The 23,589-nt window shown below is 32.7% G+C and overlaps 4 protein-coding genes across 6 annotated transcripts in view; 3 read left to right on the top strand and 1 right to left on the bottom strand.

Annotated features, from left to right (window-relative positions):
* LOC131934884 (phosphatidylinositol 4-kinase alpha) overlaps window positions 1-2,562 on the top strand; it is a 33,527-nt gene extending 30,965 nt beyond the window's left edge. Inside the window, exons 49-53 of the mRNA XM_059291077.1 lie at window positions 10-114; window positions 373-498; window positions 703-823; window positions 1,102-1,261; window positions 2,323-2,562. Of these exons, the coding sequence (XP_059147060.1) occupies window positions 10-114; window positions 373-498; window positions 703-823; window positions 1,102-1,261; window positions 2,323-2,548 (738 nt within the window). The 3' untranslated portion in view covers window positions 2,549-2,562. The remainder of the gene's footprint in view (window positions 1-9; window positions 115-372; window positions 499-702; window positions 824-1,101; window positions 1,262-2,322) is intronic.
* Window positions 2,563-6,203: 3,641 nt separating this feature from the next.
* LOC131934786 (uncharacterized) lies at window positions 6,204-9,526 on the top strand. Of its 2 annotated transcripts, XM_059290928.1 has the most exons (4): window positions 6,204-6,283; window positions 7,245-7,394; window positions 8,008-8,228; window positions 8,695-9,526. In XM_059290928.1, the coding sequence occupies exons 2-4, from the start codon at window positions 7,253-7,255 to the stop codon at window positions 9,448-9,450; spliced, it is 1,119 nt and encodes a 372-aa protein (XP_059146911.1). In that variant the 5' UTR covers window positions 6,204-6,283; window positions 7,245-7,252; the 3' UTR covers window positions 9,451-9,526. The 2 variants fall into 2 exon arrangements, with proteins under 2 accessions (XP_059146911.1, XP_059146905.1); XM_059290922.1 differs by lacking the exon at window positions 6,204-6,283 and having other exon boundaries at window positions 7,174-7,394.
* A 264-nt stretch (window positions 9,527-9,790) lies between these two features.
* Window positions 9,791-14,043, bottom strand: LOC131934764 (transmembrane protein 199-like). The gene is made up of 7 exons (XM_059290886.1): window positions 14,020-14,043; window positions 12,198-12,528; window positions 11,704-11,777; window positions 11,477-11,566; window positions 11,279-11,309; window positions 10,868-10,983; window positions 9,791-10,437 (listed from the first exon to the last, which is right to left on the bottom strand). The coding sequence occupies exons 2-7, from the start codon at window positions 12,388-12,390 to the stop codon at window positions 10,360-10,362; spliced, it is 582 nt and encodes a 193-aa protein (XP_059146869.1). The 5' UTR covers window positions 12,391-12,528; window positions 14,020-14,043; the 3' UTR covers window positions 9,791-10,359.
* Window positions 14,044-15,389: 1,346 nt separating this feature from the next.
* On the top strand, window positions 15,390-23,123 carry LOC131934883 (splicing factor, suppressor of white-apricot homolog). Of its 2 annotated transcripts, none has more exons than XM_059291050.1 (17): window positions 15,390-15,616; window positions 17,013-17,179; window positions 17,331-17,438; window positions 17,595-17,668; window positions 17,789-18,011; window positions 18,194-18,276; window positions 18,848-18,936; window positions 19,199-19,480; window positions 19,728-19,947; window positions 20,062-20,224; window positions 20,424-20,522; window positions 20,697-20,885; window positions 20,985-21,138; window positions 21,396-21,566; window positions 21,939-22,223; window positions 22,431-22,566; window positions 22,689-23,123. In XM_059291050.1, exons 1-17 carry the CDS (start codon window positions 15,429-15,431, stop codon window positions 22,773-22,775), a joined length of 2,718 nt encoding a protein of 905 aa, XP_059147033.1. In that variant the 5' UTR covers window positions 15,390-15,428; the 3' UTR covers window positions 22,776-23,123. The 2 variants fall into 2 exon arrangements, with proteins under 2 accessions (XP_059147033.1, XP_059147044.1); XM_059291061.1 differs by lacking the exon at window positions 15,390-15,616 and adding an exon at window positions 16,391-16,785.
* Window positions 23,124-23,589: the final 466 nt, after the last annotated feature.

The raw sequence follows: 23,589 nt of genomic DNA, 5'->3' as shown, positions 1-23,589 counted from the left end.
TGTTTTCAGGACATGCTGGCTTTACAGGTGATAGAAATGTTCCGCAACATTTTTGAGCAAGCCGGGTTAAAGTTATACCTGGCCCCATACAGAGTGGTAGCCACAGCACCAGGGGTGAGAATCTTTGTCTTCCTGCCTCGCATTAGTTGATGCGAGTTCATTCACATCATTTTTTGTTTGCTTCTGTATTTCAAAGAGTTGACACGTTTTTACATGTTGATAGATGAGGTGGTAAAAGCAATAGTTTGAGCATTAAAAAAAAATTACTATTTTTTATCCTTCTAAATCTAATAACAAATATCTTTTTAAATTTACAGTTTCTAAATCTAATGCTTATAAACATTTTTTTTTATTTGTGTTTTTTTTTTTCAGTGTGGAGTAATAGAATGTGTTCCCAACAGCAAATCCAGAGACCAAATTGGTCGGCAGACTGACATCACACTGTTTGAATATTTCTTGGCCACGTTTGGGGATGAGCAGTCTCCAGCTTTCCAGGAGGTAATGGAGAATGCACTGGTTTTTTTACAATTGTACATTTTGCAATGAGTCATAAGGATACTATGATTTTTAGAAAACAATGTGATTTAATTTGTTGTAACAGAGAAATTGTACTGTTCTGATCATGTAGGAGAACATAAAGAGGCGTCTATAAAGGCATCTATGCCTCTGAACTTGAAATTAAAAGTGAATTTCTTTTTTCAGGCACGTCACAATTTTGTGGTGTCCATGGCTGCGTACAGTATAGTCAGCTTCCTGCTTCAAATCAAGGACAGGCATAACGGCAACATTATGATCAATACAACAGGACATATTATACATATTGGTGGGTCTTCTTGTTTGGTCCATTTAGAAATCTCAACAACTTAGTTAAAATTATTGTATTTTCTATTTACTTTAACAAAACATATGCTTTTACTAAATAATTTCTAAAATGTATTGTATTTGAGATCTAAATAAATGTTTAAGGATGGAGCAACTAATGGGTCTATTTCACTCTTATCAGCAATGTTTTCTATACTAATTAGTAGGTTAACAAAATTAATAGGATAAAAGACATTTGTATCTGAACACGTTCAGTATGTTGAGAACTTTCTCTTTCAGATTTTGGCTTCATGTTTGAAAGTTCACCTGGAGGAAATCTTGGCTGGGAACCAGACATTAAACTAACAGAAGAAATGTTTCGAGTTATGGGAGGGGCAATGGATGCTCCCCCTTTCCAGTGGTTTATGGAACTTTGTGTGCAGGGATTTTTGGCTGTCAGGTCTGTTGATAGAGAATTCTTTCATGGCATTTGTTTTAAATGTTTTAATTTTAATACCCAGTTATACCTCATATGGTGTAATTACTTATTGCCTGTTTTAATCATGTTTTATAGCTAAAGGACCCTTGAAATCTGATGGTCAAAAGGAGTAGAGTTTATCTGTTTCTGTTGCATTGTAATACTACAACTTGACCAAGCTACCCCTAAAACATTTCTATCTATTTTTTATCCATATGTAACAATAGTTAATTTCTCTTTCAAACATGATAGTCCACGGAACAAAAGTTGAGTTCACCTGTTTCTGTGACTTCGGCACATGAAGGGATAGTGTAGTCAGCACTATGCCTAGTCACCTTTACTTTCCCTAACATGAGTTAGGTACTCATCAGAGCTGCTTGGGCTCTGGGACGTTCTTTCTTGAACCCAGATTTGAAATCAAGACTTTTGGGTTAGCACTCTAGCGCTCTACTTATAGGCCACGCTGTCCCTCAGTGTGAGGGGGGATAAACAACAACCACCCAGATGTGTGAGTGGGGTGATGAAGATAATACCAGCCTGGTTATAGTTTGGAATTAACAAAGTCGTATCCAAAAGATAAATGTCCTTTATTAAACAATCAAATTAATTCCCTACCTAACTAGCCTATTCTATACCCTCTACTTCTACTGTCTACCGTTTCCTAGATCTATCTATCTGACCGTTTCTATCTCACGATCTACCTCTAATTCTCTACCTAACTCTGACCGCTCTCTTCACTAATTATCATCTGTTACCTAGCCCTACACATCTCGACCGTCTCTAACACCTAACATCAAGTCCGCCGCTGATCTCACTACTAGCCCACGCCTCAGTGGTCAGCTGACTGTCCCATGTGACCGGTCAGCTCCTGTACGTCCATTGGTCTCTCTACCCAACTATCTATAGTCTGTTTCAGCTAACCTCTATCTACTTGACCTAAACTAGCGTCATCACACTCAGACACAGTGTTCTGTGGTGGCAAAAATTATGCCTCACCTATCAAGCTTTGCTACACTAATCATGGTATTTCTTTTCCTCTCCAGACCCTACCAGGATGCAATCATCTCCTTGGTATCTCTCATGTTGGATACAAGGTTGCCTTGTTTTAGAGGTCAGACAATCAAACTTCTCCGCGCAAGATTTGCACCCCAGGCCAGTGAGAGAGAGGCGGCAAACTTTATGTTAAAAGTTGTACGAGACAGTTGTCTCAACTGGCGTGGTAAAACTTATGACATGTTGCAATACTATCAGAACCAAATTCCTTACTAGAATATCTATAAAAACATTGCATTTATTTATTTTTGTTAAACATATTTTAAGTTTTATGAATGTTGATCAAATTTATTTATTTTTGAGGTCAATTGCAATTTTATTGTATAGAGTATTATTTTATAAGAGCATTGTAAAATTATAGATGGATCAATAAAGGTGAAAAACATTAATAAATTAAAATAATTTAGTACAACGATCAAAATGTTTAGTATAAATTACAGAGATATTTCAAAATAATTGTATTTTTTTCAAAACTCAGTTTCACTTTTATATTTTTAATGATAATTAATCTTGAAACTACAAATCAAAAAGTAAGTGTAAGTTGCTAAAAATACTCCGCCTATAGTTCAAATATATTTTTTTCCAATCTGTGATAGACCTATTCATGGTTGTACTACTTGTTTTAAAGTGAGTTCATATTGGGGTATATTTATCAAAACAGCTGACATTAGGGTAAATTACCCTGTCAATAAGCTGACATAGAAGTAAATTACCCTGTCAATTGAGTTTACTTACCCTATAGGTATATAATATGGCATTTAACTTAAGGAATTAGCAATGTACAACTACTCAACTAATATTTTGTTCAGTCAGGTTTTTTAATGTTTTTTTTAATGGTATGATTTTTTCTACTGTTATTTTTTTTCTACTTAAATGTTGGCGAAGACTACCTAGACAATAACAGTTTATACGTTTGTTTAGCCTACTGATTATACAGTCAAACATTATTTGAATAGTCCAGCAGTTTATAATTATTAAATTGTTTGGACAGTCTGTGTACTCATTCAATGTTCCTTTAAAGATTTAATAGACAGCAAAATCAGTTGTTTTTTTAATATGTTGAAATTTCAAAGTTTGTGAGAGCTCTGTTTCCTTAAACTAGTAGTGAAATGGGAAAAAAGGTATGTTAGGTATGTAACTTAAACTGTTTGGTTTATTACTTTTGCTGTTGAGGTTTTCAACAGGGCATTATATAACTAGCTTTAAAGTGTATGTAGATAACACAATGTTTTATATGTCATCATATGAAGAAGTGCCATAATAACTGGAATTTCTTGAATTTCTTTAAATTTAAAGTTGTGCCAAATGGTTGTTAGTGAATAACTGGATTCTCTTTTGCATGACATTTGTAGCGTACACTTTCTATCTTAGATTAGGGTTTAATTTGTTTTGTTTCCTCTTGTGTATGTCCATGGTTCTAACAGAGATACATGAGAAGGACACAGGGAAATGTTGGTTGTGCATTAGCCGGGCTGCAACACACTTCTTGGCTATGACCAAAACATTGTTGTGACTTGATTTTAAGTGGGTTGTTTAACATTAAGCTAATAGTTGTCTCCCTGCTTATCATGTATTTCTTTGGCTTGGTGCTATCGTACTGAATGTAGAGAAAAATCAACCATGTTTGCTTCAAAAAAACCTTTATGGAAATCCAATTTTTAAAAAAAGTTGTAATACCATAACAACATATGTATAATTATACAATACATTTTATTAGAGCCAATGAAGCTGTTTGAGAATTTTAAGGTCTGTCAGTTAAGAGTTAATTCTGCACTGTGATATACCCTGTCCAGTCTGCTGTTTAAAAAATATATAAAATATTACTATGTTATATATTTGCTTATCATTTATCCATTCACCCTAACCCTGTAGAAGTAATTTGTAGAATATTATGCTTTTATTTTATTTATTTTTTGTTTGTCCTTTGAGTAATGTTTTTATACATTCCTCTCTGCTAAAAGCAAATAGTTGGGCTCATTATTTTATTTTTGTTATACATTTTTAAACTCCTATTTGTTTTTGTTTTTTCAAGTGTGAGATATTTATTGCATTTATGTTTTGTAAGTTCAATATTTTTTGCATTTATGTTTTGTAATATAAAAAAATATAAAAATAAAAATTCATTCCGTTTATTTATTTTGAACTGTTTGTTTGTATACAGTAGTCAAAAGAGTTATCTCCTATTTTGAAAATTTATTATAACCTTTTAAATTAAAATAAAGTACCCCTGTTTATAAACAATCATAAATCTACATAAATAATGTTTTAAAATGTGGGACATCATCCATAAGCTATTTAATTAAACTAGGCAAAAAAATATACTTAAGAAAGTGTTAATGTTGATAATCTTTGGGCTCACAGTTAAGTAGTCTTGTTAAAGAATGAACTCAAGACATTAAGAGTGTGTGTCTGGTCATTTGTTTAGATATAGGAGTGAATAGAGGGAGTGTAGAGGTAATCAGAAAGTGAGTGCTAGTTTTTTTTTTGTGATTCATTCGTCCACGTGTCAAGTTTGAAATAAATCGGACTGCTAGAAGTGACCGAAATTTTGCTTGTCAGTTTTGATCCATGAATAAGACAAAAGAAAGTCAGAGGAATCAAGCTGGTAAAAACTTGACTACTTTTTTTTGTTTCTACCTATTTTGTGATTAGTGTTTAAAAGTGGTGAGGCTTTGTAGGCTTACGAGTATGTACTAGATCTAGTCTAGAGGGAATAAGAGTTCGTGGCCCTAAAAATGGTTACGTTTTTCTCATGGAATTCTTAGCACATACAACACTGTTATGTGGAACTCACAATTTGGTCATGTAAAATGCCCGGTTTTTCTGGGAATGGCATAGGGCATAGGCGGATGTGGGGGTGACTTGATGGGGACTGACCCCCCCCCCCCCCCCCCACACACACACACACACACACAAAGTCTAACGACCTTGTTCCCGTCGTGGCATTCTAAAATCTAACTGAGCGCTTCCACGGCCATCAGATAGGGGAAATTTCCATCAGATTGGAAAGTTTGAATAAATGGTTCCTTGAAAAAGTGCAACGGAAAAATGCGCAAATTCATTATAGTAAAACCTTTTCATTTGGTCATAGATATGTATCGTGGTAAAAGGTTTTATCATGCCAATTTGGCTGACCGATAGAAAAATCGCGGACACTTGATAATTTTGTAGATGACGAATTCTACGTGCTGCCCCCCCCCCCCCCCCCAAATAAATAAGAGTGAAGTCGATCATAAAATAGAATTTAGCAGTAATGAGTAAGTCAGTTTATGTGTTTTGTCACTGTTCGATGTATTGATTTGTTACTTTTTTTGTTAGGCTGTCATCCTAACCGTACGGCGCTGTAGATGGTAATCGTAACGGGTTTTAAATGTTCTAAATAACTATAAAGAAAACTGTTGGTCACTATATTAATATTATCTATTGAATACCTTTACAAAATACTAAAATTTAATGAGGCAACCCACTCGTTTTATTATATAAAGTTATTTAAATAGTGGTGTATTGTTATTTTCTTCTTTTTGGTGCATAATTGAATTAGACCTATATAAAAGCTTTGACTATTATTAAAACATTTTGTTTATGAATGAATGAATTTTTTTTTTAACTAAAAGCCAATGAGGAAAAACTGCACAAAATATGACAAAAGGATTTTAATTTGCGCTAGAGGTTTTTTTATTAGATTCTAGCTTTTACGGAAGAAAATATTTTTGCTGTGGATCTAGACTAGGCCCTATTATTTTATATTTTATTAGTGTTTTACATTTATTTCAATGTAGGTCTACAAGGCGATTGACGCTGAGAAACACATGGAGCATCAAAGCTAGTCTATATTTTTAACTGCTAATTCTCAAAACAATTCGCCTTCAGTCACAGAACTTACTACGACTAACTACGAGGCCTACAGTACTACTGGATCTAGATTCTACTAACTATTGGTTTAGTTAACATGTACATTATCTAGATCTTCTATTAATAATTATCATTATTAACTATTCAACCTCTCTGGATTTCTCACTAAATTTATTAGTTCGACCCTCAGTCTATTAAAAAAATAAAAATAACTCAGGCTGTGAGTGTGAAAGAAATGAGCCCTGAGTGAGTGAGCTCCCAGTCAGTAGTGAGTAGTCACAGGCCTCTCTCTAGTCTCTATCTATACTATACTCTATACTATAGCATTCTCTATAATAAATAATAAATTAAATAATATAATATTTTATATTGTATTATGACTAGACTGTTTTATATATCTGTCACTAACAGAGCCCCCCCCCCCCCCCCGAAGAAAGTCAGTCCGCCCCCATCCCCAGAAAATTTAGGTTGCTTTAGAAGATCATACTGACTAAAGGACAGGTAGACCCATCTTCTATAATCTAGATCAGTTTCCTACTTTTAGCCACTATATTTTCTAAATAAATTCTAATGTGTTGGGGGGGGGGGAGGCTTAACCCGTACCCATAGAGATGCCTGAAAGAAACTCTGCACTCAAACCACTTATAGGCGGTAGTATTATCGAGTATAGATGACATTATTATTGTGTAATTTTTTGGCAAAGGCTTTTTTATTCAATGTTTTCTCTAGAATCAATGACGTCATATTATTCTGTGTACTTTTCCAGCTTTAGAATATATCCTATATGGCATATATGGTCCATGTGACGTCACGTTTTGTTTTTCGTTTGGCTGTGAAAGTTTTTACTTTCCTTGTGTTTTCTCTATAGTGTTCCCAACAGATAGATAGAGTGAGAGAATAGTGAAACTATTATTATAGATACTACATATGTAATTGACAATTGTATATCCATGTAGTATATGATTTGTTAATATTTTTATGAGAAATTAGTTAGAGGTAGTGATTATTGTACACCGGGTAAAGTAGCATTAATTATATTTGTTTTTGAAAAACATTTCAGACTTTGCTATGAATAGTTATGAACCACATGATGACTATCCAGCTATTGTTATTGACAATGGATCCAGCACCTGTAGAGTTGGATTAGCTGGAAGTGATGCACCTCTTTCTGTATTTCCTAGCCTGATTGGCAAAAGAAAGCAGAAATTAGGTAGGCTATATACATATATATCTCCTCTTAGTTGGCCTTGTAAGTAAATGAGTTAGATAATGATGGGTTTGAGAAAAGGGTAATAGAAATTTTGCTTGGTATAATTTTTTAACAAGTTGACCTTCAAATGGCCAAACTCCACTTTTAAAAAATGTTCTCAATTTTGTTTTCCTTAACATCTTTATTAATAACTTACATTAAAGTTTTGTATAATAATAGTGAAACATATGGCCACGAAATTTTTTGTCATGTTGTCTTGGTGGATTTAGAATGCAACGTTTTATAAAACTTATGGATTTAATACAGTCTGGTTGTATTAAAGCGATACATATATATATACTAGCTTATACCCATGCATCGCTACAGATTTCCATTCTCCACTTCCCTGTGGTGTAATTTAAACCACAGACGAACACGTTTCCCCTGGCTTCCACGCCCAGGGAGAGCCCTCCCCATGCATGAAACGCTTGACTTGCACCACCCCACCTGCAAAGACAAAGTTGCTATACAGATGACACAGACTGACACACAGCCTGGCCACTTATAGATATAGATATAATTTTTAATATATATATATATATATATATAATTATATAAATTATAATCCCCATAGGTGTGGACAGACATTATGTTGGAGATGAAGCCCAGGACAAAAGAGAACTTTTAAATCTCAGTTACCCACAGGAACATGGTATCATAGTCAACTGGGAGGACATGCAGAGGGTCTGGGATCATGCCTTCTTCACAGAGCTCAGAGTCTCACCTGAACAACAACCTATTCTTATCAGCGAGTCGCCATTAAATCCTAAGGGCAATAGAGAAAAGATGGCACAGGTGAGGTCAACGTGGTTATACTATAGTTTTTTGTGTGGTTATACTATAGTTTTGCTGACCACACCATTCTTTCTTGTGCCTAAGTCAAGAATTATAAGAGCTATGCTTCATCTGCCTGATTGATCATTAGGTCAGAAAGAGGAACTTCACTCTAACAATGTTTATTATTACGTGTTAAGTGGTAAAGAGGTGTTAAACTGATAACATAAGAGACCTAAATTTGAATTACTGTTAAGAGTGGTTCAGTTTTATGGGACCTCCAATTAAATGGGCATTTACTTATGTAATTTGATGTGAAGGATGGTTAGGTCATGAGATAATAAATTCTCCTTTGTGTCCACAAAACTCTCTTATCTGTATAAACATGTGTTATTTTGATTAACATATCTTAGCACATCAAAAGTTATTAAATTGTATTTTGTTTGTATTTTATCAGTAATGATGGCTTTCAATTTTTTTCCTAAAGGTCATGTTTGAGGTTTACAACACCCCAGCATTCCACATAGCTTTTGAGCCATTGCTGAGTCTCTATTCAGCTGGTCGAGTCACTGGCACCATTGTGAGCTCTGGCGACGGCGTCACTTTTACTGCCCCTATTTTCGAAGGTTCAGCCCCACATCATTGCATACTGCGTTCTGACTTTGCTGGCCGCGATTTGACTCTTTACCTACAACACCTGCTGTATAAAAAAGGTTACTCTTTTACAACTTCGTCAGAGCTGGAGACAGTGAAAGATATTAAAGAGGAAGCGTGTTATATTTTAAATAAAAGCAGCACTAAATCCTTATCCTCTTTAAAACCAAAGACTTTCAAGCTGCCTGACGGTACACCAATTCAGTTGGACCAGGAACAGTATATGTGCCCAGAAATTTTATTTAAACCAGATAAAGTGTTTAACACTGGAGAAGGTCTACCTACTATGGTTTATAACTGTATAAGCAGCTGTGATATCCATATGAGAAAAGAATTGTATAGCTTTGTTGTTTTAACCGGGGGTACAACTTTTATCCCTGGATTTTCTGAGAGATTACAGAGAGAGCTGCAAGCTGTGACTCCGACAGCACTGACTTCAGTGCGAGTGGTGGCCATGCCCGAGAGAAAGTACCATGTGTGGATAGGGGGATCCCTGCAAGCCTCTTTGACTACTTTTAACCAGATGTGGATTACTAGAAAGGAATACAATGAGTACGGTCCCAACATTGTACACAGAAGATGTTCATGAAACTTTTAGAGAACTAAAAATGTGTTAGGAAAGCTTTCATGTAATGTTTATTGTCTTACTGAATAGCATTGTCATCTTTATTAGCCAGTGTAAAGAATTATGATCTGGGTAAAGAAAGTGTAACCCCCCCCCTAATATATACTTTACCAGAGTCGTGGTTCCCCCCCCCCCCCCCCCCCCAGAAAGAAACTCTGCATACTACTTCATGAGCCAGCAGTAAGCTGCAATTTTATATTGAATACCTTGTACATTTTAAAACGTACAAACATTTATAGAGATGATAGTTGACAGAACTGTTTATATATTTATAAGCTCGTCAAACAGATGACTAAAATGAAATTGTTTCAAATAAAGTGTTTTATTGTGATACCTCCTTATCTTTACAACTGATTAAATAATGCCAATATTTAAAATACAGATGAACCATGTAAATAAAAATTACATTTACATATTATGTACATTAACATAATTTTACATTAAAAATTTATTTTTTACAATCATTGAATTTTTTTACTTTCATATGACAAAAAAAAAACAAGGAATGTCACAATTTATACAATCACACAGCACAATAAAACCATTTTTAAGATGGAAAATAAGTAAAACAATAGTTCAATCTTCCTTAATTGTGGTTAGCTAAACATGGAACTAATCTTGTTTTCAAGATTAAATTACCTTAGACAACTTGAACATGAATTAACATGACTCACGAATCAGTCATATTATTTATAGTCACAGTGCTTGTTCAACAATTTTTCTTAATAGGTCTACCAATAGATGTTAATACTTTAATTAAGCTCATATTTTGATACTCTACATTTTTAATAAATACCCAACTATATTCTCTGAGAAAACCTAACTTTTTTTGTGAGTGCTCTTACACATTTTATTTTTATTTATTTAATTTGTTCATATGGTATAGCGGAGCAGGAAGTAGAGGTCAACAAAGAAGACAACTAATCCGACAATAAGCCCTGACATCATTTGCTGAAAATAAAAAAAAAAGAATACATTTACTTGTTAATAATAGGCAATCAATACTCAACTAGCCTGCTTAAATTGAATTTCTGTAGGAATAAATTAGAAAGTAAAACAAAATGACTTATATCAGTTTTAACTATTACATTTCTGGTCAAATAAAGCTTTTACTTTGGTAATATGATTATAAGCATCCTGCTTTACAAATATGTTGACTAAACTCAGGACAATCAGTTGTATCATCCAACTGTAAAAATGTGACTTCTAAAATCCTTAGTAATATACCAACAATATATTGGATACTAATGTGAAACACTACTGGGTAAAGTGGTCACAACAAGAGACACTGGACCAAGCTTACTACACCAGCAAAAAACACTGGATTAAGCATACACCACTAAATAGGCTTTCAACACAAATTACTTTTTACTCAACTCACCATAGCAAGTGTATGACCAAACATATACTCAGTACTTTTATATCCAAATGCAAATCCAGCAACAACAGTGAGAAAGAAGTTAAAAACTGTGATCAACTGTTTGTTCAAAGATTTTACTGAAGAAAAATCAATGTTAACTTTATAAATTAGAGAAAGACACAACTGTATTAATTATTTAATTATTTAAATTTTTAGTATTTGTATTAAACACATCTTTATTTTTTTTAACTTAACTGTTAAATAAATTACTTGATTTTTTAATGAAATTACAACTATCCATTCAATTTTAAGTTTCTAATTTATAAGTTTTATTTTGAAATTATCATCTGACTGTCTTTAATTAATGATTTTATATAACTATTTCTTTCCTATTTAAAAGAATCCATTTATATCATCAAAAAAGGTATTTACCTTCTTCTTGAAATGTAAAATTTTCATGGGACTGAAAAAACACAATGTAAAGCACTGAACAAAAAATGTTTTATTGAAGAACGCAAAAAAATATTTTTTAATAATTTAATAACTGTATTATATTGATTATATTTTTAAAAAATTGTTCAAAAGGAGAGACTATATAAATTCTCCAACTATGAAGTTATAAAATCTCACCTTGGGTCCAAGATTGCGTGTCATCCTTTTGTACTCCCTGTTTTCTTCCAATATTTTCAGTTTATTAATCCTTGCCTCAAGTACAGGGTTCTGCAATTTTTATAACAAGCATGAGCTTATAGGCATACATACTGTATTTTATATTTTCAATTAAAAAACTGCAACTAATCCAGATGATATAAACAATATATTGAGAACAAAAGATTGCAAAATACTGGGTAACATACCCTAGGTGGTAAACTGATGGACTGGGGTATAAGGAGAGCATCTTCAACTATTTCATGCAGAAATACTTTGTGCCCTTTGGGAAAAATGAAAATAGCAGAATATATTAATAATTTGAAACATTTTATTGTTAATTTTTAAACTGTACTCAGAACATTGAGAAACAAATGTAAAATACCCTAGTTTTAGATCTGGCTAATTTCTTTGACCAAAACTTTTAGGGGATTGTGTGGTTGCACTGCACCAAGCCACATTTACATTCTCAACTAAACAGGTACACATTAAGAGTAGGTGGACATTCTACAGTTTAAGACTTTTGAGTTAGTAATCAAATTAACAGACTTAACCTCACCATACAACTTTATTAAGAAACAACAAACAGGAAAAAACTCATTATAGTTGACTGCTTTCTAGACAAATATTTCAGAGTTTAATTATAATGAATGGGTACAATTTCTTAGTGTCAAGATTAGTTATTTGCCTACATTATACCAACCTTCATTCCTTAGTGTGTTGTAGATTTCTCGCACCATTTTTGTTGATATTACTGCTTTATCACTTTCAAGAATTTTCTCATACTCATTTTTGGCCTCTAATGTTGTAGATGCACACTTAATAACTTGTTGTAATGTTTTTCTGATATTTAATGTCACTAGCAATTCTGGGAAATTACATGGCTTTTCTTCCATTTTTCCAATAGAACAAGGACTATCGGCCTAAACTATTAGCTAATACTGTCTGTTAATACCTAGTCACTACTGTCACTGCTTCTTTCAGTTCAACATCACCATCCATTCACTAGATCCAGTCGATCTTATTTTTAGTATCTAAGACAAAGTAATAAGTATTAGTAATTAGTAGGCATTAGGTCAGAGGTTTAGTCTTTACTCTAAAAAAACTTTGTGTTAATAATAAAATAATGATAATACTTAGGCGTAGGTTGTAGCATTTGGACAAAGGGAGATAATTATACAAAAACCTGTCAAGAGCTCTTGACTGATATTTCAAATTTTGTTTTCACTGCGGTCTTATAAAATTTAAATTAATATCATGTTAATTTCAATACATGAAGCAACCACATTATCAAAATCTTAATCTACTGAGGTTCAGCTATAACCTGGTGTAATAATTTAAATTTACTTTTCATTTTTCAATTTGTCTTTAAAAAAATTATTTGAAAACAATATTGAATATAGGCCTACCTATGTGCTCTAAATCAACTTTATTTTAATATATTAACATTTGCCTGCACAAAAAACTAATCGGTGGTTCTTATTTTTATAAAGAAATTGTGATTTAATTTTAAAAATACATTTTTTTATGAATTTTTAAAGATTCAAACTTTCATCTGCCATGTTTTCTCTGATCTAGCTAGTAGCTAAGCTAGGCCTAGGGCCTAATAATTTTATTAGGCCCTAATTAATTAGTTTAGGCCTATAGAATAGATCTAAATTTCATCGATATTTATTCGACATCACCATATTAATTTTAATATTTTTTAAAATATCATCATGTGACTCAGACTTAGTCACTGACTGACTGGATTTCAAGGGGAAAAAACAAGGTAATCTATCGTTTTGGGTACGTAAAATCGCTCGCGGCTATTAATGTACGAAAACGTTACCTCATTATCAAGGCTGTAATAGAAGTATATTGTGATATGTTTGTGTCAAATATTATAGATAAATGAATAATAAACCTAAATCAATGGCTAAATATATCAATATAGGCCAGAAATTAACTTTAAACAGCAGTGTCTGCAAGCAAGATTTGCTATATAAACAGCAGCCATTTGTAAAATAGAGTGACTCCCGCCTGAATCTCACGCTTGAAGTCTATAAAAATAAAACTTTAACAAGATGGCTACTATAGTAAATGAGCATGGTTGTATCTGTTGGAAACATCGCTGGTGTTCATTTATTACTGAAAAGTTTTAATTCAATTGAATAAAAACAGGTACTTAAATGAAACAAGGAAACATTTTTGTATTTTTCAAAACATAAATCCTCCTCAAAATGTGAAAGAATTATTAAAATTTAAGGAGTCACCTGGTTTTCACATTACAAGTCGCGGGCGATTTTACGTACCCAAAACGATAGATTACCAAAAACAAAGATTGGAAACAATTCCTTTCCTAGATCTGCAAGCAAAGAATGAAAATAAAATTCGAAAGAGAGAATGTATGCAACGGTAATAGGGTTTATTTCGAAAAGTTGCTTATAATCTATTAGGCTAAATCTAATTATGATAGATCTGACACAATTCTAGACCAGTTACCAGTGAAGTAGATCTAGATCTAAAGACAAAGTTTTGTTTACACAGGAAGACGAATGATCACTGGTGTTCAGCTACACTAAACACCGAAAATAAACGAACCGATACACCTGTACTGTTATCGTAAAAAGAAGCTATCCTTTCAAAGTATCTGAAACAAATTTCGAGTTGCTTATTGAGTGACTGATAGTGCAATACAGAAATATGACAGTTTTTATTACTAGCTACTCCTGTAGCATGTCCGACACCCAGCCCTCGAAGACTAATAAAAAATATATTTTATATAGATCTAGATCTAGATTTAGAAAATAAATAGCTTTTAATGCAGCTGTTTGAATTTGGCGTTGTCTCCCATCGAGCCTCATCTGCTCTTTTTATTTTTTCATTTTCATCCTCACAATTTTACTTTAAATATAATAAAGAAGTCCAAATAATTTTTATAACCGTCAGATAGCCTACCTAATAATCTTTGACATTTGACGGGGTGGGTGTAGGGGTGGGGGGTTAAGAGCTCAAGATAGGTTACATGTCGCAGATGTGGTTTATGTCCGGGGTGTAGGTTACGGTCAGTGTTTCTTCCAGACTTTTTTCTCCGGGGGGGGGGGGGGCACTTGAAATTTTCGGGGGGGGGGGGGATAGACTTTCTTCAGGGGGGGGGTAAACTTTCTTCAGGGGCCCCCCCCCCTCCCCCGAAGAGATGCCTGGAAGAAACTCTGGTCTATGTCTAGTGGGCTTTGTCGATTGATTGGGGCGATAATTTGCGTTCTTCTTCATACCCTGAGTGTCTTGTGCCGATTTTGTTTACACTATCCGGACGTCTGAAGCAATATAAGCGTCTCTGCTGATCCATTGAATCGGCAACTATCTTATTAAGTTGTCCTCCAACGAAGATATTTAGGCATACATGCAATGATTTCGAATGACAGCGACCACTTCGCCCATTTGCTGTTATGACAAATGTAAGCACACAGAGACACTGCCTATCGGTAATCATATTGCTAACAATAAATTGCAAAATAAGTCAATATAAGATCAGCTCGGGCAGTACGAGACTAGAAGATCCGTGTGGTGTTATCAGGATAGTTGTAATGTTGGTCGGCAAGAAATTCACCGCAGCCACCCCCCCCCCCCCCACGCACATTGTTTGAATGTCATAGGAGACATTAAATGATTATTAGTTAGCTTCTTAATGTGATTAAGCTCCTTGAATCAAGCAACTCATTTTCAAGTTAAAAGGCTTTTTAAAAAGTTAAAATTATAAATTAGGCTAAATATTATATTATTTAATAAATCAAACATTGAAAATATTGCATTCGATTAGTATTTGTAGTAAAAAAAAAAGTTTAGCTGAAATTAAATTATTTTAATTTTCAAAAGAGCGCTAGCCTAGGCCTAAATGAGTTCCTCTGATGGAAACAGGACAGATTGTAGTTAAAAGGATTTCATATTCAAAATGGCTGCTTCATTGTGGTGGGATGAACCGGAGACGACGACTAAACCAGATCAACAGAGCTCAACAGATGATCTGTTGGTGTTTGGCTACGCTTGTAAATTATTTCGCGATGACGAAAAAGCAAAAGATATCGATAAAGGCAAACTTCTTATTCCTTGGATGGGTGATGAAAGACTCATGATTGACAGGTCTGTGCTCAGGCAGTTCAACATTTCATAAACAAAGGTTTCGTTTCGTAATCTATCGCGGCTGAAATATTCGCGTAATGACATTCTCTTGCTTTTCAGCCTTTTTATAGTTTTATAATTAATATTGGCCAAACGCCTGCTTGGTGTATGATGAGAATAACCACGCAGTTTCCTTCAACCTTGAACTAAGTTCAAATGCTCAGTCATGCTGCTTGCCACTGCCCACTGCTTGGATGTAATTTGGTGGACATTGATTTGAACAAAAAGCCTTGGAAATTTAATATCTAGAATTGAGATCTACTCCAGTCTGAATCTTCTATAGTCTCTATACACTAGTCTATAGAATTTAGGCCTAGATCCATAACTGTATTGGCCCTATATAGGCCTATTTATATTTATTAGGCCTACTAAATCTATAACTGACATTCTTCTATTATTAGAATCTAGCTGTAGACTGGAGGCCCTATTCATTTTTTTTAGATTTTAGGCTAATGCTAGTGTTCAGTTAGTCTAGATCTAAAGTTTAATTTTGTTAAAATAAAATGATAAAGCACCTTGTACTTATATATAATAGATCTAGCCTATATCTTTTGCTCAACGTTTTTTTTTTAATAATTGCTCACTTTTTAAATGTAAGGGATAGACTCACCCAGTTCTTTTTAATTAGATTTTGAATATGTTTTTGTCAATAGTTCCATTTTAAATAGGCCCACAAAATGAATAAAACATTTTGTAATTTGTTGTTTATAAAAGCAATAGTGCTGTTTTTATGAACAAGTTTTTAGACTGTCTTAGCTTTGTAATAAGATCTAGTCATTTAATGAATTTTTTGTTCTTTCTGCTAAATAAGAAGCTTCCTCAATCTTTTGATATCTGACAACAGTAGCAAATCATAAGTTCCAGAAATAAATTTAAAATGCCAGTTTCTGTGTTATGAAGAGCTACGACTAGATGACCTCAACCACCTCTTCATGTTCTTGTCAAAGGATCAGTGCCGCCACATCTTGTATTTGTTGATAAATGAATCAGTTTCAGGAAATATATTTTTTTGGGCATTGTGGATTAGAAGGTGTTCTTTCAGGTGAATGCTGGAGGTTGACCAGAAGATCTAGCATGACACGGATGGGTATGCTTTCAAAACACCACATCATTTGGTATTTTAAAAATAGGTTTGCATTTAATGATTAGTAGAATTTTTTTTTATTTTAATAATTTTAAGATGTCAATTAAATTGTTAAATTATTTATGCTATTATGAAATTTTTTTATATTATTGATGATTACATTTTCTAGCAGGCTGGAGTGTTAAGGTGGGTCATTGCAAAGAGAATATATTTTTATTTTATTTAGAATAACAAATCACAGAAGTTATCAGTCTTTACTTTTGCTTGGCACAGATATGATGGCCGTGGGCATTTATACGACCTTGCTGCACATGACTCAGAGAAGATAGAGGATAAAAATCCAGCTCTTACTGAAGAGGAGGAAGCTATAGAGAAAGCTTGTGAGGAGGAAAGGTACCTAGAGCTGCATACAGATTTACGGGAAGCACAAATATATGAAGGTTAGTATTAAATTTCAGTAAGGTTATTGTTATCATAAAACAGTTTTTTTAAAATAAGTTTTTTTAGATGCAGACATGATGATATAATATTCTGTAGTATATACAGTAATATACAGTATTTTAAAAGTAAATGATTTTCTTTTTCTCATAGAGGAAGAATGGAAAAGGTATTATTTATCACTGCAAGAGGGATACAAGGCTGTTGGTTTTAGCTATGATGAACAGTATTCAGAGGGGCAAGAACAGGCTTTATACACAGGTTATTTTCCTGCTACACTGTTAGGAATTTCTCTTTTATTTAATAAATATATTAAATATTAGCTTTATAAGTTGACATACAGTACTAATTAAATCTATAAACATCTCACATTTTATCATAAGTTTTAAAGATTTGTTTGATTTCAATTTTTTGTAGAACCTGTTAAAGAAGAAGATGACAAACCATTTGTTCCATCTGAAGAACTTCAACTTCCTTCAGACATTCAGCTTGTAGGTGTATTTTTTTTTATTGGTACAGCTTATCTTTTTAGTTTTAATTGAACATTGTTGACATTTTTTACTTGTAATACCAATTACTTATTACATCTTTTACATTTACTCATCTTTTAGCCAAAATGCGGCAAGCATAATGCCCGTATTGAGAAAACAGCCAATTTTATTGCTCAACATGGCATTCAGATGGAGATAATGCTAAAAACTAAACAAGCAGGCAATCCACAATTTGACTTTTTACATTTTGAGAATGAGCTCAACCCCTATTACAAACATGTACTTGGTATGATAAAATCTGGCAAGTACAAACCAACAGAAGAAGAGGAGGATATTAAAAAAGGTTTGCCACTGTGTATTTCACTGCTTCATAGGCATTATTTAGTTGTAACTTTTGCTAGTCCTTTGTTTGAATATGTTTTATAGTTTTAAGCTTAAGACATCTGTTACAAAGACAAATGCTACAATTTACTTAAAATTTAATTTAATGCAAATAAAAATTGGAATATTTATTTTTATTTACAGAGGAGGAGAATAATCACAGCTACCTTCATCCTTCTTTGTCTTCTTTGTCTTCAGTGACACAGTTACCTCCCCCTCCCCCTCCAGTAAGTTTTTTAAGCAGATCAATTATATCATTATGATTAAACACATATTTAAAGAACTAAAGTGACTGCAAGATTTTTTATAGATTAAATAACAAATGTTACATGATGTATTGTAATGCTGTTGTATTTGTTTGTTGTTTTAATACTGAATTTTTTTCATTTTGATTTTATGTTTTAAGAACCTAGAATTAAAGCTTATGTTCAAACAAGTTGTACTATTTCAAATTAAAACATACTTTTTTTTTCTTAAATTTTAAGATTTTTTTAAAGTAAACTTTTGTTGTAGATTGACATGTTAATCAAGAATAATTACAATACTCAAAAACAACTAGTATATCAGTATACAACAAATACATTTGTATGTGGTGTTAAAACAAGAGACTTGTTCCATTCTAATATATAAATTGTTGCATTTGATATTAGGTTTAATTATTTTTTTAATATAAAATGTCAGGCCAAAATTCTAAAGCATGTTGTTTTTGCTTTATCTTGCTATGGTTTACTTCTGTCAATAACAATGCTATACTATTTATACCTGTAAGGTTAAAAAAAATGTAACCAATTTCCACAGCCTTCTAAACCTATAGAGCTGCCTAAAGTATCCATACATGACACACCATATGGGGCTTTAGTCAAGTCCATCAGACAAAACACAGAAACGTAAGTTTCAGTTGTAGAATTTTTTACTCAATCATTTATTCAGTAATATTTGTATTTACTCTTAATTACCTGGCCAGTAAAATTGAAATGCTATTTATCATAAAAAAAGAGATCACTACTTTAGGTCAGTAGGCCAATATGTTTTAACTTAATTGAGTTTGATATATTTAATTATAATGTTTTTTTGTTTATAGTTTGTTGGTAGACCCTTCTTTATGTCTTTTAGTATTGGAAAAACAAACAATACTGTTTTTTTTTTCAGATCCCGTCTTGCTGCACAAAGTATGCATACCAACAATACCCACTATCCCCATGTGTCTGAATATCAGTCTTATTATCACAACCCCCCACCACCTGGTACAGAGCCAGTGACTTTACCTATTGTCAGCTCTCTGAATGGTCAAGAATTTGTGAATCAGCTGTACAGAACAGAAGAAAATAATGGTGATAGCGTCAAAAAAAGGAAAAAAAGATCTTCTAGTTCTGATAGCTCTGGCTCATCCAGTTCGTCCTCTAGCAGTTCTCCCTCCACACAAAAGAAACGGTATTTTTAAGTTTGTCATTATCTCAGAAATTTTTATTTTCAAAGTTATTACACATGTTGAAAACAAAGTGATAAAATTTAAAAAACTGCATTATTGCTGACATTATACCTCAAAAACTTTTCATCTTATTATCAATTTCCTTTTTTTATTTTTTACACAAAAAAATACTACACATTTTTTAACATTTGTCATGTTATTTCTTCATAAAGACACTTTTTGTTTACATTCATTATACTATTATTTCAGTAAATCTAATGGACCAAAGAAGGCAGAAGGTCCTTGTCAGATTGTAACACCACCACCTGATGTACAACCTATTGTTGACAGAATGGCCATGTATGTTGCTAAAAATGGTGCAGAATTTGAAATGGTGGTAATGAATAGGAAGGACCCAAGATTTCAGTTTCTCAATGAATTCCATGCTCACTATCCATATTATAAGTTAAAAAAAGAAAGGTTCATGAAGGTGAATAATTTATTTTAACATACCTGTAAAATAGTTTTTCAACAATTTATGTACATCAATAGTTTAGGAGCTATTTATTGAGATTAATGAAAACAAAATAAATTTGCTTTACAGGAGTTGGGTAAAACAATAACTGAAAGGGGTGATACCCAGGAGGATAAAGCAAGTCAAAATCTTCAACGAAGTGTCAGTTTTTCTATAAAAGCCCGACCAAAAGAGCAAGAGAGTAGTCAGCAGCCAGGGAAACCATGGTTGTTTGAATATGACAGTAGTGAAGGTAGGTTTTAACTTTCTTCATACTGTCAGATGATTTAATATATATAAATGTTGCTTTTTTTAAAAGTGGCAACAAATCCCTAAAAATTATAAAGTGACACAGATTATTATTTTTTTGTGTATAAACAAAAGACCCAATATCGCATGCTACTGGGGCAGTTTTTTTTATTGCAAAATCTTAATTTTTTTATAATTTTTAGGAGATGAGGAAAAACCTCGGGATCCTACTTCAGAGACATTGTCTGGCTCAGCAACACCAACAGCTAAAGTGTATCAGGATGAAGACACACAAAAAGAAAGTAATACACTTTAACTTACATTGTTTGAATAACAAATAAATACCTTTACAATCAACAAGTAAAGCCTTTTAGCATTTAACAAAATATTAGGTTTTCTAAATGCAATTGATTAAACAATCGAATAAATTCATGCACCTTTAAATATAACTTGTAACTGAATCTTTTTTGTTTCAGTGGAAGAAAAATTAAAAGACAAACTAGCTAGTGCTGTGAAAGAAAGAATATCCCAAACACACAAAGAAAAACAGCTTCAGATGGAAAGGAAGAGGAAAGCGGCCTTGTTTTTAAATCAGATTAAAACCACCCAGCCATCTGCCCCTTTACCTAATGTTCTTCAAGAGGATTCAAGTTCGTTGTATGTTGGTGAGTGTATTAAAAATTATTTATTAATGTTGTAATTTAAAAAAGAATAAAAGTATCAAAATACACATTAAATTTTTAAAATACTTTGATATGATTTAGGTGAAACAACACCCAGCACAGTTGTATTTGATTATGACAACCAACCAGTACCACAGATCCTATCCAGTAGGTATGACAAATCTAGGTCCTCTAGGGACAAAAAAAGAAGACGACGATCACCAACACCACCAAGTGCTTACAATCTAGAAAGAAGGTATTAAATATTGTCAGCTTTTTAAATGCTTAAATTTTCTATCTGTATTATTAGCTTTATTTTGTTTTGGAATACTTTTTTAAAAAAAAGTGCGCATAGTTTTTGTGCAAGTTTAACTTTACTGGCTCTAACTCTGATCTAGACTTAACACGTTTTACAGTTGTTGAAAACACCTTAGTACATATTATTTTGCTGTACTTGCTTTTTACAAAAAAACCTGGTTTTGTTTGTGTTGTTAATTGAAAATATTTATTTAGATCACCAAACCGTCCCAGTCCATCTATGTGGCTTAACAGACCTACTAACTGGTCCGCTATGAGAGACAGAACACCTCCATGGCAGCGGAGAAATCGAGAAATAATGAACAGAAGGTCTCGCTCACCCTACAGAAAAGAAGAAAAGAAAAAACACAAAAGGTCAAAATCCAGGTATGATAACTGTCAAGCTTGGCAGTAAGCTTTGCTTTGAAGCTAGGACCATTTAAATTAATGTAGAATTTAAAACTTTTCAACAAAGACCACAAGAATGACATGACTTATCACATTTCAGACATACACTACAGGATAGGGTAGTTGAAAACCCACTAATAGTCATGTAACAATTAAAATTTTTTGGGTTAAAATGTCATTACTTTTGGGCTATGACTTGTGTTGAAGACTATAGAATCCTAAAATTAATAGTATTGTTAAGCATTGCTACATGCTATGGAAATTTTGTTGGGAAAAAAAGATTATTTAGTTTACCATGTACATAAACATGTCAACTGTTTCACGAACTTAATGCTATGAAAATATATTTAGATCACCATTAAGAAGGGAGAAACCTAAGGACAAGTCTAGGCACTCAAAAGAAAGAACAAAACACAGATCTAAGGAAAAAGAAAAGAAAAAGAAAGAAAAAAGCAGACACAGGAGTAAAGACAGAGATTCTAAGCCTTCAGTAAAGGATGCTGTAAGTGATGGAGAAAGCAGTGATGTTGAGATAGTTGAGAAATCTCCATCAGAATTATTCCCAGAGGATCCCACACGTTCTAGTATTGAGAGAGATATATTATCTGCAGTGAAAGAAAATACTATTAAAAACAGGTGATTACACAATTTTAATTTTTTTAATCTTTCTTTCTTTTACCTTGTTAGGTGGATTATTTTGACCAGAGTTAAAAAGATAATTGCAGTTTGTCAATAAAGAATTGTCACATCAAAATCTGTAATTTATTTTTATCAGTTTAATTTTTAAATTTATTATATGAATGGAATCTTTTAATTGAATACACATTTTTATATATTTAACAGCGAAAGCACAGATGACTTAACAGCCTCATTGAGTAGGACAACAAGTCAATGTAATTCCCCGGCCACTCAGGCTAGTGTATCTAGAGGTAGTACACCCAGCAGGTCTTCTACAGACTTAACTTCTGCGGCATCTTCTGTAAGTTTTTCTCACTTTCGGTAACTTTATTTTAGTATACATTTTTATAATCATGATATACATTTTATATGAAAATATTTGTATAAAATACAAAATTATTTTAAAAAAAATATTTTCCATAGGATTTGATGAGCAAAGTTCGTGCCATGTTAAAGAAAAGCAGAGAGATGATACGTAAAGAAGAAGGATTATCATTAGAGGATACATAGTGATAAATAAAACTTGTTAGTTTTTTGTTACCTTGTATATAATGTATGTTTTTTATGTATTTTGTTGGAGCAGATGTATAAAGTAGAAAAGTGTGAAAGTTTTTAGAGTTCACTACAACTATTTACAATGCTGATAATGTGCATGTTTGTATGATGCTCTGAAAATAAAAGTGTATTTTTTCCAACAAGATCACATTGCTCAGGGTTGTTGTAAGCCTCTAGTACAATTGGTTGCTTGTAAATACAAAAATTAAGGCTTATATACCTTTATGTAATTATAATGAGAGGTTTCATTACATTTAGTAATTTATTTGTTGAACAGTCTGTAATAAAATTATTTTATTGTAATATACTGTGTTGTTAATTTTTGTATTTGTCAGCTGTAGTTGACACATTTATACATTTCATTTTTTTAGAGACAAAAAATTATTTTGTACTTTGTAGATCAGTCTAAACAAGTGGAAATATATTACAATACACTCAGGAACAAACTACATTAAAAACCTGATAACTGATTTAAACATTCTACTGTAGAATTTCTACAGCTTACAATTTTTGGTAATTATTCTAATGGACTGACTAAAAATCACAATATGGTAACTCCAAATTATAAACTAAATAATTTTTACTCTCTCTTCCAACCAACCCCGCCACCCCAATCACAATACATTGGATCAAAAGTGGAATACTATAATACTGCCAAAAGTTACTATCCTTGTCTTACACTCACCCTGTTTTGAGTTTGAAATCTATAACCATAATTCTTTAATGTTAATGTATACATATAATATAGATCTACAAATAGTACACCGTT

Source organism: Physella acuta, unplaced genomic scaffold (assembly GCF_028476545.2).
Source record: "Physella acuta isolate Inbredline_101_S28 unplaced genomic scaffold, ASM2847654v3 ptg000012l, whole genome shotgun sequence".
Lineage (NCBI taxonomy): Eukaryota > Metazoa > Mollusca > Gastropoda > Physidae > Physella > Physella acuta.
The sequence above is the reverse complement of the archived record's forward strand: the minus strand, read 5'-3'. Positions and strand labels throughout refer to the sequence as shown.

What these genes read in the sequence shown, in the direction of transcription:
- LOC131934786 (XM_059290928.1), top strand. Translation starts at nt 7,253, where the DNA reads ATGAATAGTTATGAACCACATGATGACTATCCAGCTATTGTTATTGAC. An exon ending in CAAAAGAAAGCAGAAATTAG is followed by an intron (nt 7,395 to 8,007) that starts GTAGGCTATATA and finishes TAATCCCCATAG; the next exon opens with GTGTGGACAGACATTATGTT. An exon ending in ATAGAGAAAAGATGGCACAG is followed by an intron (nt 8,229 to 8,694) that starts GTGAGGTCAACG and finishes TTTTTCCTAAAG; the next exon opens with GTCATGTTTGAGGTTTACAA.
- LOC131934764 (XM_059290886.1), bottom strand. Translation starts at nt 12,390, where the DNA reads ATGGAAGAAAAGCCATGTAATTTCCCAGAATTGCTAGTGACATTAAAT. An exon ending in CCATCAGTTTACCACCTAGG is followed by an intron (nt 11,567 to 11,703) that starts GTATGTTACCCA and finishes TAAAAATTGCAG; the next exon opens with AACCCTGTACTTGAGGCAAG. An exon ending in TTTTACATTTCAAGAAGAAG is followed by an intron (nt 10,984 to 11,278) that starts GTAAATACCTTT and finishes ATTTTTCTTCAG; the next exon opens with TAAAATCTTTGAACAAACAG.
- LOC131934883 (XM_059291050.1), top strand. Translation starts at nt 15,429, where the DNA reads ATGGCTGCTTCATTGTGGTGGGATGAACCGGAGACGACGACTAAACCA. An exon ending in TACCTCCCCCTCCCCCTCCA is followed by an intron (nt 18,277 to 18,847) that starts GTAAGTTTTTTA and finishes CAATTTCCACAG; the next exon opens with CCTTCTAAACCTATAGAGCT. An exon ending in CCCTCCACACAAAAGAAACG is followed by an intron (nt 19,481 to 19,727) that starts GTATTTTTAAGT and finishes CTATTATTTCAG; the next exon opens with TAAATCTAATGGACCAAAGA.